This window comes from Spermophilus citellus (genome assembly GCF_964194105.1).
Source record: "Spermophilus citellus genome assembly, chromosome: 15".
NCBI lineage: Eukaryota > Metazoa > Chordata > Mammalia > Rodentia > Sciuridae > Spermophilus > Spermophilus citellus.
In genome coordinates, this window is record NC_138195.1 from 83,908,766 (window position 1) to 83,927,854 (window position 19,089).

Genomic DNA, 19,089 nt, shown 5'->3' on the forward strand with positions numbered 1-19,089 from the left:
TTTCTACAAGAAATGCCATTGGGATTTTGATTGGCATTGCATTAAACCTATAGAGAACTTTTGGTAATATCGCCATTTTGATGATGTTAGTTCTGCCTATCCATGAACAGGGTATGTTTTTCCATCTTCTAAGATCTTCTTCTACTTCTCTCATATGGGTTCTGTAGTTTTCATTGTATAAATCTTTCACCTCTTTGGTTAGGTTGATTCCCAAGTATTTTATTTTTTTTGAGGATTTTGTGAATGGAGTGTTTTTCCTCATTTCCGTTTCAGAAGTTTTGTCGGTGATATACAGAAATGCCTTTGATTTATGCGTGTTGATTTTATATCCTGCCACTTTGCTGAATTCATTTATTAGTTCTAGTAGTTTCTTTGTAGACCCTTTTTGGTCTTCTAGGTATAGAATCATGTCATCTGCAAATAGTGATAATTTAAGTTCTTCTTTTCCTATTTTTATGCCTTTAATTTCTTTCGTCTGTCTAATTGCTCTGGCCAGTGTTTCGAGAACTATATTGAATAGAAGTGGTGATAGAGGGCATCCCTGTCTTGTTCCAGATTTTAGAGGGAATGCCTTTAACTTTTGTCCATTCAGAATGATGCTAGCCTGAGGCTTAGCATAGATAGCTTTTACAGTGTCAAGGTAAGTTCCTGTTATCCCTAGTTTTTCGAGAGTTTTGAACATAAAGGGATGCTGTACTTTGTCGAATGCTTTTTCTGCGTCTATCGAGATGATCATATGGTTCTTATCTTTAAGTCTATTGATGTGGTGAATAACATTTATTGATTTCCGTATATTGAACCATCCTTGCATCCCAGGGATGAATCCTACTTGATCGTGGTGCACAATTTTTTTGATGTGTTTTTGTATTCGATTCGCCAGAATTTTATTGAGGATTTTTGCATCTAGGTTCATTAGAGATATTGGTCTGTAGTTTTCTTTCTTTGAGGCGTCTTTGTCTGGTTTCGGAATCAGGGTGATGTTGGCCTCATAGAATGAATTTGGAAGAGCTCCCTCTTTTTCTATTTCCTGAAATAACTTGAGAAGTATTGGTATTAATTCTTCTTTAAATGTTTTGTAAAACTCCGCTGTATACCCATCCGGTCCTGGTTGGTAGTCTTTTGATGGCTTCTTCAATTTCATCCATTGATATTGGTCTGTTCAAATTGTGTGTATCCTCCTGACTCAGTCTGGGCAAATCATATGACTTAAGGAATTTATCGATGTCTTCACTATCTTCTATTTTATTGGAATATAGGTTTTCAAAATAATTTCTAATTGTCTTCTGTATTTCTGTAGCATCTGTTGTGATATTGCCTTTTTCATCCCGTATGTTAGTAATTTGAGTTCTCTCTCTTCTTTTCTTTGTTAGCATGGCTAAAGGTCTGTCAATCCTATTTATTTTTTCGAAGAAACAACTTTTAGTTTTGTTAATTTTTTCAATAGTTTCTTTTTTTCAATTTCATTGATTTCCTCTCTGATTTTAATTATTTCTTGCCTTCTGCTACATTTGCTGTTGTTTTGCTCTTCCTTTTCTAGGGCTTTGAGATGAAGTGTGAGCTCATTTATTTGTTGGTTTTTTCTTTTTTTGAGGAATGACCACCAGGCGATGAATTTTCCTCTTAAAACTGCTTTCATTGTGTCCCATAGATTCCGATATGTTGTGTCTGTATTTTCATTTATCTCTAAGAATTTTTTGATTTCCTCCTTTATGTCTTCTGTAACCCATTGATCATTCAGTAACATATTGTTCATTTTCCATGTGATGTAGGATTTTTCCTTCCTTCTTTTATCATTGATTTCCAGTTTCATTCCATTATGATCAGATAAAATGCAAGGTATTATCTCCACCCCTTTATATTTACTGAGGGTTGCCCTATGGCATAATATATGGTCTATTTTTGAGAAGGATCCATGTGCTGCTGAGAAAAAAGTATATCCATTTGATGATGGTTGATATATTCTATATATGTCAGTTAAGTCTAGGTTATTGATTGTGATATTGAGTTCTATAGTTTCTTTATTCAACTTTTGTTTGGAGGATCTGTCCAATGGTGACAGAGGTGTGTTGAAGTCACCCATAATTATTGTGTTGTGGTCTATTTGATTCTTGAACTTGAGGAGAATTTGTTTTATGAATGTCGCAGCACCATTATTTGGTGCATAAATATTGATAATTGTTATGTCTTGTTGGTGAATGGTTCCTTTTAACAGTATATAATGTCCTTCTTTATCCCTTTTGATTAACTTAGTCTTGAAGTCGGTTTTATTCGATATGAGTTGGCCACCCCTGCTTGCTTACGAGGACCGTGTGCATGGTATATTTTTTCCCATCCTTTCACCTTCAGCCTGTGTATATCTTTTCCAATCAGATGTGTCTCCTGGAGGCCGCATATTGTTGGATTTGTTTTTTTAATCCATGATACCAGCCTATGTCGCTTTATTGGAGAGTCTAAGCCATTAACATTCAGAATTACTATTGATATATGGTTTGTACTTCCAGCGATGTTTGATTATTTATCCTTTTTTTAAAAAAAATTTAGTTTGTTTCTCCATGATTATCTTTCCCCTCGCCCTCTGTCTTTACCGAGGCACTTCCCACTGATGGTTTTGGTTATTGTTTTTCATTTCTTCCTCGTGTAGTGTTTTGCTCAAAATGCTTTGCAGTGCTGGTTTTCTGGCTGCAAATTCTTTTAACTTTTGTTTGTCATGAAAGATTTTTATTTCGTTGTCATACCTGAAGCTTAATTTTGCTGGATACAGAATTCTTGGTTGGCATCCATTGTCTTTCAGTGTTTGAAATACATTGTTCCAGGACCTTCTTGCTTTCAGCATCTGTGATGAAAAATCCATTGTTAACCTTATTGGTTTACCCCTGAATGTAATCTGCCTCCTTTCTCTTGTAGCTTTTAATATTTTCTCTTTGTTCTGTATATTGCATATCTTCATAACAATGTGTCTTGGCGTTGGTCTACTGTGATTTTGTGTGCTCAGTGTCCTGTATGCATCTTCAATTTGTATATCTGTTTCCTTTTTCATTTCTGGAAAGTTTTCTGTAATTATTTCATTCAGCAGGTTACTCATTTCTTGGTTTGAATCTCTGTACCTTCTTCTATCCCGTTGACTCGTAAGTTTGGTTTTTTTATGTTATCCCATAACTCTTGGATGTTTTTCTCGTGATTTTTTACCAGACTTTCTGAGTTGGCTAGACTCTTTTCAAGATTATATATTTTGTCTTCATTATCTGACGTTCTGGCTTCTACTTGCTCCACTCTGTTAGTGATACTCTCAATTGAGTTTTTAATTTGGTTTATCGTTTCCTTCATTTCTAGAATTATTGTTTGATTATTTTTTATAATCTCTATCTCCTGATAAAGATGCTTAACTTCTTCTTTTATCTGTTTATGTAATTCATTCTCAATGTGTTCTTTCGCTGCTTGAATTTGCTGTCTTGTATCCTCTTTAAGTTTCCATTCCATCTCTCTAAGGTGTTCCTTGAGTTCTTTATATGACCATTTTTCTGATGACTCTAGGTCCTCCTGAATATTTAGGCTGTCCTGCATTGTTTGTACTCCTTTTCTTCCTTGCTTTTTGAAGCTGCTCATGTTACTTCTTGTTCTGTTTGACTGATGAGTTACTGTTTACTCCTATAAATTTATTAGATGCGTGGGAGGAAAGGTATTAGAAGAGAAGCGAAGAAGTCACTAAAGAGAATGAGAGTAAGCAGGTAGAATTCAAGGAAGGGGAGATAAGATAATTGAAAAGAAATGAAAAGACAAAAGAAGAAAAAAAATAGGAAATAAAAAAAGAAAAAAAATTTTAAAAAAATTAAAAATTTAAAATTAAAATTAGAAGAAAAAAATTAAAAAAAAATTGTAAAAAAATATTTAAAAAAACAACAAGAAAGAAAAAAGAAAATGAAAGAAAAACCCAAATCAAAAAAAAAAGAGAGAAAAGAGAAAAGAGAAAAAAAAACTAATAAATGCAGTCTTAGAGTTTGATTAACTTCTCTTCCAGTAGGTGGTGCTGTGCCCACCAGGCCAAGTTTCTCCTGTCATTATGCGGGAACCAATCACTGTGCGGCAGCTCCTCCCAGAGTGGGCGAGTCTCCAATCCTGAGTGCCTAGGGCCTCCTCTTGTGTCTAGTCACTTCCCACTTTTCCTCTAGCCAGGCCCCTCTCACGGGTGCCGCTCACCACAATACTGGCTACACGCCAGGTCTGCTGCTCCCGGGAGCCCTGTTTTCATGAACGACTGGGCACACTCTTCCAGTTTGCCATTCCCTCAGACCCTAAGTTTGTAGAGCTTGGGGCTGAGAATCCTCATCGAATTTTACTTGCCCTCCGGTAGCCACGCCCCACGTAGCTGGTGCAAGAGACCTCAGCTGTCAGCAGTGGTGGGAGTGGTAGTTCCGCGCCGTGGGTCCCGCGCCACCTCTGATTCCCTCGGTCTGGCTATCGTGCTCACGGGAGAGCTGGGAGGGGCCCTTAAGTTTTCCCCGATGTATGGAGAGGGAAGGCTAGGGAATTAGACACCTGTAGCCGCAGGTTTCAATGAAGTTATCTCCTCTGCCGCAGTCTGATGACGTCAGTTCTCTGCCATGGTGGTATCTCTTGCAAATGGCGACAGTTCGTTTCCCTTTGCCGGGCGACCAATGCAACGGGTGGGTCCTTACTGTCTCTCCCAAGCCCCGTTTCAAACCTGTGGCCACTACCTATGAAGGCTCGGTAGGCATTTACCTCTGTAGAATGAGAAGGTCTGACCAGTTGTTTCAGCCAGATGGATTAGTGCTGAGTCACAGCTGTTTGTCTGCGGGAAGCAGGCGAACGGGAGCTTGAATTCAGCCGATCCGGGCTCAGTGTGTGTTCTGAGAGGCCCAGACTGTTTGCCCCAGATCCACGTCAACTCAGCATTGCCTAGTGATCCTGAGCAAACAGATTTAGGTTGTTTATGACTCCCTATGCCTGCACAGCTGAAGAGGTCAGAGACTTGATCTCTCTGCGCCCGCCGCCATGTTGGAATCCTGTATCTCCGTGAGTTATTATTTAAGCATTACATCTATGGTTTTGAAAAACAAAACAATAACCTCAAAACACTTAACATCTTCCATTTATATGATATTCATTGATGTACCCTAATGTTTAAAATGCCTTTTATCATGGTTGTAACAACCACATTTCTTTTCCTTAGTGTTATGATTTTAAGAATGTAAAATACACACAACCCTTTTTGTGTTTTCTTATTTAAAGTAGTTATGCTATTGGGAAAAGCATTTAATCAGCAAAATGTCAATTCCTCAAGGCTGAGATTATTTTTAACAACAGCCACAATAAACAACAAAGAGTAGCTCTATATTTTTGCTTACTTGGACCCAAACATTCATTTAAAATCCTCAGTCATTTTCAGTTTTCAAGTTCTTCTGTTAGAAAAACACCTCAAGGCACCCAGACTGAAGGAGTAGTGAAGAGTCACGAATCATGGCTTTGTTGAAAAGTGACCTCCTTGACCAGATAAGTCAGCTCACTGGGAAAACTATAAGCTTTTTATAAAAATCAGATTCCCAAGAGGAATAAAACAGGTAAAGGAAAAATATTGCTTAGAGAAGCAGAATTGACCAGAGAGTTGGCACTGGTATAACTTAAACTTTTCTAAAACAGCAATGTTTTCTGACAAAGCTTAGCCATTTGATTCTGGAATGCAACTTTAAGACTGAATGCAAATATTTCCTCTTCATTTCTAGTCAGAGGACAGAGGGAGATGAGAGAAATTTGTATTCTTGCCATTAGGAGCTTTCCACTATTTATATAGCTTATAGCCTCTTGGGATCTTTGGGTAACTTAGGAAATAGAATTAATAGTTTCTACTTACCATAAAAGAAATAGTCAAACCTGATTCAGAGAAATATGTTTAGAATTATTTTCTGTGGTACAATTTCCTATCCTTTACTGATCCTCCCCATTGAGGTCATAAGGAGAGGTTTCTGAGGATATTCTGTGAAATGAGCTCATCTTGATCTCATCAGTATATTCAGGGTTATATTTTTACTTATGTTTAAATTGTACACATTGGTAGGTCTAGTTTTCAAACACAGGACAGAGAAAAACAAGAAGTTAGTTGGGTTAACAGAAAGAAAAAAAGGAATAAAACCAAACATTTAACAAATAGGTGACTATGAAAAGCTATTTTATTTAGGAAGAGTTAATAACTTGTCAAAGAGGAATGGAAAAGATACAAATGTTTTTGTCCCTTTAATTCTACTAAAATGTGAAGACCCTATACTAATAGTATCAGACCTTGTCTAACTTCTAGCACCTTAATCTACTGATGTCCTCAGTGTGTGAATCAGTAAATGGGAGGCATTTGTGGTACTTGCTCCTAATGAGTTCATCTTTGCAAACTCTTGTCATTTTATTTTATGCTATACTTTTTTCCATACTTGCCAAGATATTTTTATATTAAATGTTTTGATCATGATATATTTTAAAATTATTACTGTAACTTCTAGTTTATTGACTCTTTAGGTCTTGATTGAGAGTCAAAAATGTAGAAGTAAAAGGTAAAGACAAATATAGAAAGTCAAAATGAAGAAAGATTAATAGTAAAAATAAATCCAAAGAAGCAGACAGGGCTTCAAAATGGATAATTAACAAAATTTTAGAGAAGAGGGAAGTTATAGATATACCATTTTTATTAATCTTTTGAATAGCTGCTACTTTTTTAGTTTTTGGCATAGAGGTTTCATGTTTCAGGTTATGGCAAAATAATACAGTTAAATGCCAATATGTCATATAACTTTATTGTTTGATATTCTTCCCTTTTAAGAAACGACAGGAGTGCAGTGGGAATTTTTAGCTCTTAGTGTTGATTGCTGAAACAAAGCTTTTTAATTTATGAGCTTGTAACAAAGTGTTTTTGAATTTGAATCATAGGTTTGCTTAAATTTCATTTAAAATATACTCATTTGATTTGTAGTATTTTCTTCATTTTTAAATTTTGACAGGTCTTTTATAACATCAGTCAGCAACAGAATTAGAATTCAAGAATATTAATTTTGAAAGGCATAGTTCTTCAAATACCTCAGTAGATTAAACCATATTTTGTCTGTAGGCCAGTATTTGGTCTCTGAAGCATTTTCGTGGGCAATCATAGTTACTATATATTCATGTATATAACATACATATGTAGTAATATATATACACACACACATACACATGTACAGTTCATTCCAACTTTAAAAATATGCCATCTCCTGAGATATCGTATATAAATTGTGTGTGTGTGTTCTTGTTTGTCCTTGCTTTCAATTTCTATATAATTTGATAGATTTAGTGTTTTCGAATTTTTGTCTTAGGTAAAATACTAAAATACTTCATTCTTCTTCCCCCAATTTTTAGAGTATTACCTTAATTCCTTTGATCATGTATAGTGTTTCTGTCTAATCTTTCTATCTGATGTCTTTCTTAAAATAGGGTTGATGAGGATGATACCAAGTACTGTAGGTGTAGGCAGATGTGCTGTGATCTAATATAAATGTAAGATCATATTTTCTATTTTATTTCAGCCACTTTTTAAAAAAATGCTGATATTTCTAGACCTTTTAGCCATAATATTTCAAAATGTCTTTTCAGCCAACTCTTTGCCTCTGGACTAGACTATTCCTAGATTCTTTACTATTCAATGATGTCTTCTGGGACACAGGTTTCACAACCTGCCTCTCACCTTGAGAAAGTTCTTATAACTAACATAAATCTTGCTTTCTGCAATTTAAGTTGAATTTATATCCTTTTTCTTTTCTCTGTAGAGATAGGAACAGCCCATCCAAAGTGATGCTTTCTTATGAGGGCCAATATTGAACACTGTAGAAAAACTATTTTTAGTCCAGCATCTTTTTTAGCTTTTACATATCAAAACTCCCTGATTTTCATCTCAATATTTGTCTCAGGAGATGCCACTTTTAAAAGTCTAAATAAAATAATAGTTATATATCTAATATTAATGTTTAATGTATCTTTTTCTGCTTAGAACCAAATGAGGTACTAAATTAAAAAAAGAGTTCCTATGGGAAACAGGGAATGGGAAGGAAAAAGGAGAAGGGAAAAATCTGTAGATTGAATACCTAAAGGGATGCTTTTCAGATTGTACCAGCTTAGCAGCATTGCTAATCAACTGTTGTAGGCTCTGAAAATAAAAATGCTCTTGAAAACTCTGCCAATAAAAGTTAAAATGAGTTCTCAAAATCTGAGGAATTTAACAGGTTTATGTTTTATTTTATGTAATTATAGTCATAGGATTGGGGTTTTGCCTGGGTTTTATAAAGTTTATCTGTTGTATAAATGATTTATTCATCCATTATTAATTGTAAGAATAGAAACTTATTCTTTAAAACAAGATGTCTTGAAGTCAAATTTCATTGTGTATAGTCAAAAGCTTTAGTACCTAATCTTAGAACTGTGCTAGGTATGAAGAGGAAAGAGAAAACACATTCCCTGCCCTTGAGAAGTTAATGTTCTTATTGGGAGAAATGATTATAAACTTATAATTAATGTAGTACTTATAAGATAGCATATGTATAGTAAGATGTTTAATGTGAATTTTATTTTGCAAAGATTAATACAGAAAATGTTTTATACTGTGTGTATCTGTTCTATTAACATAAATACCCTAAAAATCTAATTGTTTCATTCTGATTTCTGTACTTTTGAAGGTTCAGCAGTTTTCTGAAAAATCCTTCCTCTTTCAGCTTTTGAAAACTCATGAAAATGCTTTAGAAAGACAGTGCAATGAAATCACAAACCAAAGGAGTGTGCTTCTCCAAACCTTTGTAAGTCTCCAACCACTTAGAAAAATCTGTTTCAATAACCTTGTCAAGAAGTATTTTCATATACTTAGGTGTACTTTTAGAAAATTACCCATATGCATATTGGCAGATAGTACTATTCAGATAAGTAAAAAGTACTATTCAGATAAGTAAAAAGTATTAAGTGCTATTTAAAATCAATTGGTATAGTAATATAGCTTGAAAGAGATCTATTGGCAGGGATGTAACAGAAATTATTTGCAATTGTAATAAGCCTAAAGGAAAGAGTACAACTGATTTGAATTGCTCAGGCTTTGAGACCTTGGTTTTAATGCTTTTGAAAGGTAGAGGTGTTCATTCTTTAGGCACATTTATAGATGTGAGTGAAAGGATGGGTATTTTTATCTTTTTATCTTAAGTCTGAGGCAACAAACTGAAAAGTAGTTTTGAATGCCAGGATGCTTGGAGATGTGACTTGTGATTAGTTGACATTTTAAAGAAAATACATTTAAAGATATTAAAAGTACAGGTCAAAAGTCAGAACCAACTGATGTGATGGTTTTGAACAAGTCCAGATTCTGAATGTGGCCCATAATTATTTGACATCTCTTAAGAGAAAATAGAAAATAAAATCCAAAAATGTTTAGATTCTAACATTGTCACAAAGTTTAAGTTTTTGTGTTGTCTAAAGTTTTGGTAATTCCTATTTCCTTACAATGTGTAAAATGTTATTTAGAGCTGCTTTTGAAATTACTATGTAATTTTACTTTCATCAATCTACATTTTTAAAAGTTTCCTTGGCCAGATACCATGGTGCCTGGCTGTAATCTCAGTAGTTTGTAGAGTGAGGCAGCAGAATCTCTAAGTTCAAATCCAGTCTCAGCAACTTAGTGAGGCCCTAAGCAAGTGAGACTCTGTTTCAAAATAAAAAAATAAAAAGAATTGGGGATGTGGCTTAGTGGTTCAGCACCCTTGGGTTCAATCCCTGGTACAAAAACAAAACAAAACAAAACAAAAAAAAGTTTGTTTGGATGTTCTTATCTTTTTTTTTTGTCTTTTCTTCTTTTTATTTTCTGTAAGCAGTAATTCCTTTGAGTATAGATTTTTAATTTTCAAGTTTAGTCATTATTTTGCCACCCAATTTTGTATTGTAATGATAAAATAGCATGTGTGATGATAAGTTTAATTCATAAATAAACATTGGTATAATGATGAATGGTAGAATTTCTACTTAAGGATAAATCTTTCATCTGAAGTTAGTTTGTTGTCATTGTTTAATAGTTGCAGTTTTTTAAACACTATTACTAATGAAGTAAAGCCATTTATAGTAATACCAGAAATTATTATTCTTATAGTTTTGTTGTTAATAAGTTTAGATGATTGTATTTTAAATCATTAAAGAAAAATATTGCAACCAACATCATATTTGATCTTTTATTTCTGTATTTCAGGAGGTTACAAAGAAAAGAGTGACAGAGGAGGAAGAAAAATTTATTAAGGAAATTACAGACTTCAATAATGAGTATGAAATAACAAAGAAAAGAGAGCTTCTGATGAAAGAAAATGTCAATATTGAAATATCTGACTTAGAAAACCAGGCAAACGCTTTGAAATGGGGTATGAGTCTATACGATTGATTTATTTTTCTGGCATTATTTTAAATAGCTCATTTTGAATGAATGAATTTTTTAGAAATTTTGACCTTTTCATAATAAAATCAGGTTATCATATAGTTATTTGCTTGTATTTTTATCTTAATTGTCCTAATGAATGTATTTCTTTTTTTCTTTTTGGTATTGGGGATAGAACCTAAGGGTGCTTTATCACTGAGCTATATCCATAATCCTTCTTAGAAATATTTTTTCATTTTGAGATGGGGTCTCACTAAGTTGCTGAGTGCTTCACAAATTCTGAGACTGGCCTCAAACTTGTGATTCTCCTGCTTCAGTATCCAGAGTTGCTGGGATTGCTACCACTGTACCTGGCTGTGAATATTAGTTTTTTTAATTGTGAGAAGTATTAAATTCTTTTTAAAAAGTATTTATTTTTTAGTTGTTGTTGGACAGAATACCTTTATTTTATTTATTTTATGTGGTTCTGAGGATCGAACCCAGGGCCTCACTCATGCTAGGCAAATGCTCTGCCTCTGATCCCCCAGTATTAAATTCTTTAGAAGTACATGTGACATTAGAGTTTAGTCAGTCATTCACTATTAATAACTATCAAGTACCTGTTATGTAATAGACACTAATCTACGTCCTGGGGACATAAAATTTAAAAGTGGAAAAACAAAATATTTAGGCAAATATTTTAGCACAATGTGATGGAAGCTATTTTAGGTTTAGGACTTATGCTGTTATTCTTATTTTACCAAATGCAACTCTCCCCAACCTACTGTGTAACCCTACTTCCTGTATAAAACTTCCTGTATAAAACAGGAAGTAGGGTTGCACAGTAGGTTGGGGAGAGTTGCATTTCAGGAAAACAATTATGCAGATAATTGCAATTAAATTAAGATACTAAAGAGGTTGCCAAAGAGAAGAGGGAGAGAATTAACCCACGTTTGTTCTATCATCTCAGATATAAATTACCTATAAAAATTTAAATATAGTATATATACTATGTAACTATGTAATACATAATTTTACAATAAGAATCTTATTATACTAATTATACTATTGATTAATATATAAGCTCTAAATTATTATTTTTGGGACCTGCGACCCTCCAGCAGGTCAGGCCCAGCAACCTGCGGAGTGACAGAGCTGCCCCACGCGCCTGCAGGGTAGGCGGACCTGCGACCCACCAGCAGAACAGGTCCAGTGGCCTGCTGAGGGGCAGGCCCGCCCCCTCCCCCAGTGCCTGCAAGGTAGGCGGAACTGTGACCACTGGCAGATCAGGCCCAGTGGCCTGCTGAGGGGTGGAGCCACCCCCTCTCCCCGCACCTGCAAGGTAGGCGGACCTGCAACCCACCAGCAGGTCAGGCCAGCAACCTGCGGAGTGACAGAGCTGCCCCACGCGCCTGCAGGGTAGGCGGACCTGCGACCCACCAGCAGAACAGGTCCAGCGGCCTGCTGAGGGGCAGGCCCGCCCCCCCCCCAGTGCCTGCAAGGTCAGGCCCAGCAACCTGCGGAGTGACAGTGCTGCCCCACGCGCCTGCAGGATAGGCGGACCTGCGACCCACCAGCATAAAAGGTCCAGCGGCCTGCTGAGGGGCAGGCCCGCCCCCTCCCCTCGTGCCTGGAAGGTAGGCGGAACTGTGACCACCAGCAGATCAGGCCCAGCGGCCTGCTGAGGGGCGGAGCCACCCCCTCCCCCCGCACCTGCAAGGTAGGCGGACCTGCGACCCACCGGCAGGTCAGGCCCAGCAACCTGCGGAGTGACAGAGCTGCCCCACGCGCCTGCAGGGTAGGCGGACCTGCGACCGACTGGCAGAGCAGACCTAGCGGCCCGCCAGCATGGTAGACAGATCACCCCAATTGGAGGAGGATCACAGCCACTACCTGCCCTGCAAGGAGGATTTTTCAACTATACAAGAGCAATATAAATAAATAGAGGGAAAATTTCAAAAACACAACAGTTTCACCAAGCAGAAAGAAACGCGAGCAGTATGAAAAGGCAAGGAAAGAAAGGACCACAAGCAATGCAGGTCAACTCAACTCTAGAAGAGGTAATAGCTGCAACAGATGGAATGTCAGATAAAGAATTCAGGATATACATGCTTCAGATGATCTGGAGTCTCAAGGAAGACATGAGACAGCAAAATCAGACAATGAAAGATCACTTTGACAATGAATTACATAAACAAATCCAAGAAGCAAAAGATCAATTACACAGGGAGATAGAGGTAATAAAAAACAAACAAATAGAAATCCTAGAAATGCAGGAAGCAATAAACCAACTTAAAAACTCAATTGAGAATACTACCAGCAGAGTAGATCACTTAGAAGATAGAACATCAGACAATGAAGACAAAGTATTTCAACTTGAAAAGAACAGACAGCTCAGCAAGACTGCTAAGAAACCATGAGCAGAACATCCAAGAAATATGGGATAACATTAAAAGACCAAACATAAGAGTCATTGGGATACAGGAAGGCACAGAGCTCCAAACCAAAGGAATAAACAATCTATTCAATGAAATAATACGAGAAAAATTCCCAGACTTGAAGAATGAGACAGAATCCCAAATCCTAGAAGCCTACAGGACGCCGAATGTGCATAATCATAAGAGATCCACACCTAGACACATTATAATGAAGATGCCCAACATACAGAATAAGGAGAGAATTTTAAAAGCTACAAGAGAAAGGAAGCAGATTACATTTAGGGGTAAACCAATCAGAATAACAGCTGATCTTTCAACACAGACTCTGAAAGCTAGAAGATCCTGGAATAACATATTTCAAACACTGAAAGAAAATGGGTTCCAACCAAGAATCGTGTATCCGGTGAAATTAAGCTTCAGGATGGAAGATGAAATTTAAACCTTCCACGGTAAACAAAAGTTAAAAGAATTTGCAGGTAGAAAACCGTCTCTTCAAAAAATCCTTGGCAAAACATTACAGGAAGAGGAAATGGAAAATAACAATGAAAACCAACAGTGGGAGGTAGGACAGTAAAGGGGGGAAAATAATCAAAGAAGAAAACAAATCAGGTTTAGTAACATTAATAAACAAATATGGCTTGAAGAACAAACCATATCTCAATAATAACCCTAAATGTTAATGGCTTAAACTCACCAATAAAGAGACACAGGCTAGTTGAATGGATTACAAAACAAGACCCAACAATATGCTACCTGCAGGAGACACATTTGATAGGAAAAGATATACATAGACTGAAGGTGAAAGGTTGGGAAAAATCATATCACTCATGCGGACTGCAGAAACAAGCAGGAGTGTCCATACTCATATCAAATAAAATAGATTTCAAGCCAAAGTTAATCAAAAGGGATAAAGAGGGACACTACATACTGCTCAAGGGAACCATACATCAACAAGACATAACAATCATAAATATATATGCCCCAAACAATGGAGCAGCTATGTTCATCAAGCAAACTTTTCTCAAGTTCAAGAGTCTAGTAGACCACCATACAATAATCATGGGAGACTTCAACACACCTCTCTCACCACTGAACAGATCTTCCAAACAAAAGTTGAATAAGGAAACTATAGAACTCAATAACACAATTAACAACCTAGATTTAATTGACATATATAGAATATACCACCCAACATCAAGCAGTTACACTTTTTTCTCAGCAGCACATGGATCCTTCTCAAAAATAGATCATATATTATGTCACAGGGCAACTCTTAGACAATATAAAGGAGTAGAGATAATACCATGCATCTTATCTGATCATAATGGAATGAAACTGAAAATGAATGATAAAAGAAGGAAGGAAAAATCATGCATCACTTGGAGAATGAACAATAGGTTACTGAATGATCAATGGGTTTTAGAAGACATCAAGGAGGAAATTAAAAAAGTCTTAGAGTTAAATGAAAACACAGACACAACATATCGGAATCTATGGGACACATTGAAAGCAGTTCTAAGAGGAAAATTCATTGCTTGGAGTTCATTCCTTAAAAAAAGAAAAAAACCAACAAATAAATGATCTCATACTTCATCTCAAAATCCTAGAAAAAGAAGAGCAAAACAACAGCAAAAGAAGTAGAAGGCAAGAAATAATTAAAATCAGAGCTGAAATTAATGAAATCGAAACAAAAGAAACAATTGAAAAAATTGACAAAACTAAAAGTTGGCTCTTTGAAAAAATAAATAAAATCGACAGACCCTTAGCCATGCTAATGAAGAGGAGAGAGAACTCAAATTACTAGCATACAGGATGAAAAAGGCAATATCACAACAGACACTTCAGAAATACAGAAGATAATCAGAAATTATTTTGAATCCTTATACTCCAATAAAATAGAAGATAGTGAAGGCATTGATAAATTTCTTAAGTCATATAATCTGCCCAGATTGAGTCAGGAGGATATAGACAACCTAAACAGACCAATATCAATTGAGGAAATAGAAGAAACCATCAAAAGATTACCATCTAAGAAAAGCCCAGGACCGGATGGGTATACAGCAGAGTTTTACAAAACCTTTAAAGAGGAACTAATACCAATACTTTTCAAGCTATTTCAGGAAATAGAAAAAGAGGGAGAACTTCCAAATTCATTCTACGAGGCCAACATCACCCTGATTCCGAAACCAGACAAAGACACTTCAAAGAAAGAAAACTACAGACCAATATCTCTAATGAACCTAGATGCAAAAATCCTCATTAAAATTCTGGCGAACCGGATACAAAAACATCAAAAAAATTGTGCACCATGATCAAGTAGGATTCATCCCTGGTATGCAAGGATGGTTCAATATACGGAAATCAATAAATGTTATTCACCACATCAATAGACTTAAAAATAAGAACCATATGATCATCTTGATAGATGCAGAAAAAGCATTCGACAAAGTACAGCATCCCTTTATGTTCAAAACTCTCGAAAAACTAGGGATAACAGGAACATACCTCAACATTGTAAAAGCAATCTATGCTAAGCCTCAGGCTAGCATCATTCTGAATGGAGAAAAATTGAAGGCATTCCCTCTAAAATCTGGAACAAGACAGGGATGCCCTCTCTCACCACTTCTGTTCAACATAGTCCTCGAAACACTGGCCAGAGCAATTAGACAGACGAAAGAAATTAAAGGCATAAAAATAGGAAAAGAAGAACTTAAATTATCACTATTTGCAGATGACATGATTCTATACCTAGCAGACCCAAAAGGGTCTACAAAGAAACTATTAGAGCTAATAAATGAATTCAGCAAAGTGGCACAATATAAAATCAACACGCATAAATCAAAGGCATTCCTGTATATCAGCGACAAATCATCTGAAATGGAAATGAGGACAACCACTCCATTCACAATATCCTCAAAAATGATAAAATACTTGGGAATCAACCTAACAAAAGAGGTGAAAGACTTATACAATGAAAACTACAGAACCCTAAAGAGAGAAATTGAAGAAGATCTTATTAGATGGAAAAATATACCCTGTTCATGGATAGGCAGAACTAACATCATCAAAATGGCAATATTACCAAAAGTTCTCTATAGGTTTAATGCAATGCCAATCAAAATCCCAACAGCATTTCTTGTAGAAATAGAGAAAGCAATCATGAAATTCATATGGAAAAATAAAAGACCCAGAATAGCAAAAACAATGCTAAGCAGGAAGTGTGAATCTGGTGGTATAGCGATACCAGACTTCAAACTATACTACAGAGCAATAGTAACAAAAACAGCATGGTACTTGTACCAAAACAGGCGGGTGGACCAATGGTACAGAATAGAGGACACAGTAACCAAATTCCATGGTTTTGTCATTTTTTAGTGCTGCGTAATCCTCCATGGTGTATAACTGCCACATTTTTTTTTTTAATCCATTGAAGGGCATCTGGGTTGGTTCCACAGTCTAGCAATTGTAAATTGTGCTGCTATGAACATCGATGTGGCAGTATCCCTGTAGTACGCTCTTTTAAGGTCTTCAGGGAATAGTCCGAGAAGGGCAATAGCTGGGTCAAATGGTGGTTCCATTCCCAGCTTTCCCAGGAATCTCCATACTGCTTTCCAAATTGGCTGCACCAATTTGCAGTCCCACCAGCAATGTACAAGAGTACCCTTTTCCCCACATCCTTGCCAGCACTTGTTGTTGTTTGACTTCAGAATGGCCGCCAATCTTACTGGAGTGAGATGGTATCTTAGGGTGGTTTTGATTTGCATTTCTCTGACTGCTAGAGATGGTGAGCATTTTTTCATGTACTTGTTGATTGATTGTATATCCTCCTCTGAGAAGTGTCTGTTCAGGTCCTTGGCCCATTTGTTGATTGGGTTATTTGTTGTCTTATTGCCTAATTTTTTGAGTTCTTTGTATATTCTGGATATTAGGGCTCTATCTGAAGTGTGAGGAGTAAAAATTTGTTCCCATGATGTAGGCTCCCTATTTACCTCTCTTATTGTTTCTCTTGCTGTGAAAAAACTTTTTAGTTTAAGTAAGTCCCAATTGTTGATTCTTGTTATTAACTCTTGGGCTATGGGTGTCCTATTAAGGAATTTGGAGCCCGATCCCACAATATGTAGATCGGAGCCAACTTTTTCTTCTATCAGACAGAGAGTCTCTGATTTGATATCTAGCTCCTTGATCCACTTTGAGTTGACTTTTGTGCATGGCGAGAGGAGGGGATTCAGTTTCATTTTGTTGCATATGGATTTCCAATTTTCCCAACACCATTTGTTGAAGATGCTATCCTTCCTCCATTGCATGCTTTTAGCCCCTTTATCAAATATAAGATAGTTGTAGCTTTGTGGATTAGTCTCTGTGTCCTCTATTTGTTTCTTATAAGATCTTTTTTGGGGGGACTTCTACTGAAACTGCTGAGGCACAAGATCCTTTAGCTTCTTCACAGCCTTCAGTTTGTTTCTCTGAGGCATTACTCTGGATTTTTCTGAAATCAAATCTAAAGATTTTAAATATATATCCTAGGTTTTGTCTTTAGACCATGGTTTCTTAAGAATGTTGTGGGTTTTATCTTTACCTTTAAACCATCTTAATGGCAAGAATCCTAGTGGGGAGGAATCTCATATTAAGGCTACCACAGGTTTTCATTTTAGTTTCTAGAAAAATTAATAAAGAAAAAAATACAAAGATTCATAGCTAAAAGACAGTACATAAATTTAAAAAGAGACTGTAAGAAATGTTAATGTAGTCTGAAGGAAATTGGGAAAGGGAAACATAGCAACAAAAACCACAGAGGATAGATATAAATAATAAAATGGTAGAACTAAGTTCATCTTTGTCAATAATTAAATTGTTACTGAACTAATCACTACAGTCAAAAGGCAGAGCTAATCAGAATAATATAAAGAGTACATTGTCTACAAGAGAGTTTAAAGAAATTTTAAAGAAATAAAGAGGTTGAAACAAAATGATGAAAAATAGTTCATTTAACCAGTAAACATACAAAAGCTAAAAGGGCTATATTAATATTAAATATAATTGAACTTAAAATAAAGAATTTTACCAAAAATAAGCAGGGAATTTTATAGTGAGGAAAAGGTCAATTTTTAATAAGTAGAGTAGATGGAAATCATACATACTATATCCTCAAGTCATAGGAGTAAATTAAAAATCAGTAACTACAAAATATATAAGAAAACACTAAATATTTGGAAATTAAATAGCATACTTGTAAATAATTCATGATCCAGAGGTAAAATCAAAAGCAGTTTATAAATATTTTTAACTTGAGTGATAGTATAGATTAAAAAACGAAATTTTATAGTTAAAGTAGTGCTTGGAGGTACATAGGTAGTTTTTGGGGGGAGAGGGTACCGATATTAAATTCAGGGGCACTCAACCACTGAGCCACATCCCCAGCCCTATTTTTTATTTTATTTAGAGATAGGGTTTCACTGAGTTGCTTAATGCCTTGGTTTTTCTGAGACGAGCTTTGAACTTGTGATCCTCCTGCCTCAACATTCCGAGCTGCTGGATTACAGGCCTATACCACTGCACCTGACACATAGGAAGTTTTTTTAAAATATTTTTTTTAGTTGTCAAGGATCTTTTATTTATTTATGTGTGGTGCTGAGGGATTGAACCCAGGGCCTCACACATGCCAGGCAAGTGCTCTACCAATGAGCCACAACTCCAGTCCCCATAGGTAGCTTTTAATGCTTATATTAGTAAAACAGAAAAGAATTATCTAAGAGCAACGATATAAAGTTTTACATGATGAATCTAGATAAAGAAAAGCAAACAAAACCAAAGTAAAAAGAAGTGAATTAAAAAACTAAAATGGGAATTAAAGAAATAGAAAACTGGAAAAATTAGAAAAAGCCTGCACTCTCCCAAATCAAGATAATATGTTGTTAGTTTAAGAATAGGAATATAGAGCACTGGATCAGGAAGGTACACAAATATATATATATGCATATTGGAAATTGGTTTTCAACAAAGATGGCATGGCAGTTACGTGGGAGAAGGTAGAGTCTTTTTTCAATAAGTGATGCTGGAACAGTTGGACATCTATTGCACAATAATGATGATCCTTAACTCCTACTACATGCCATATTAAAAATTAATCCAAAATGGGCTTATGTCTAAACATGAAAGCTGAAATTATGAATCTCCTAGAAGAAAACTTGGTGGAAAATCTGCTATTTTGTAATGGGAAATGTTTTTTAGATGGACACAAGAAACATG

The 19,089-nt window shown here is 35.8% G+C and overlaps 1 protein-coding gene across 1 annotated transcript in view; it reads left to right on the forward strand.

Annotated features, from left to right (window-relative positions):
* The window catches only part of CCDC172 (coiled-coil domain containing 172), a gene marked incomplete at its 3' end in the record, with an annotated part of 69,289 nt that overhangs the window by 17,738 nt on the left and 32,462 nt on the right, over positions 1–19,089 (forward strand). Inside the window, exons 3-4 of the mRNA XM_081268829.1 lie at positions 8,703–8,819; positions 10,247–10,412. Of these exons, the coding sequence (XP_081124955.1) occupies positions 8,703–8,819; positions 10,247–10,412 (283 nt within the window). The remainder of the gene's footprint in view (positions 1–8,702; positions 8,820–10,246; positions 10,413–19,089) is intronic.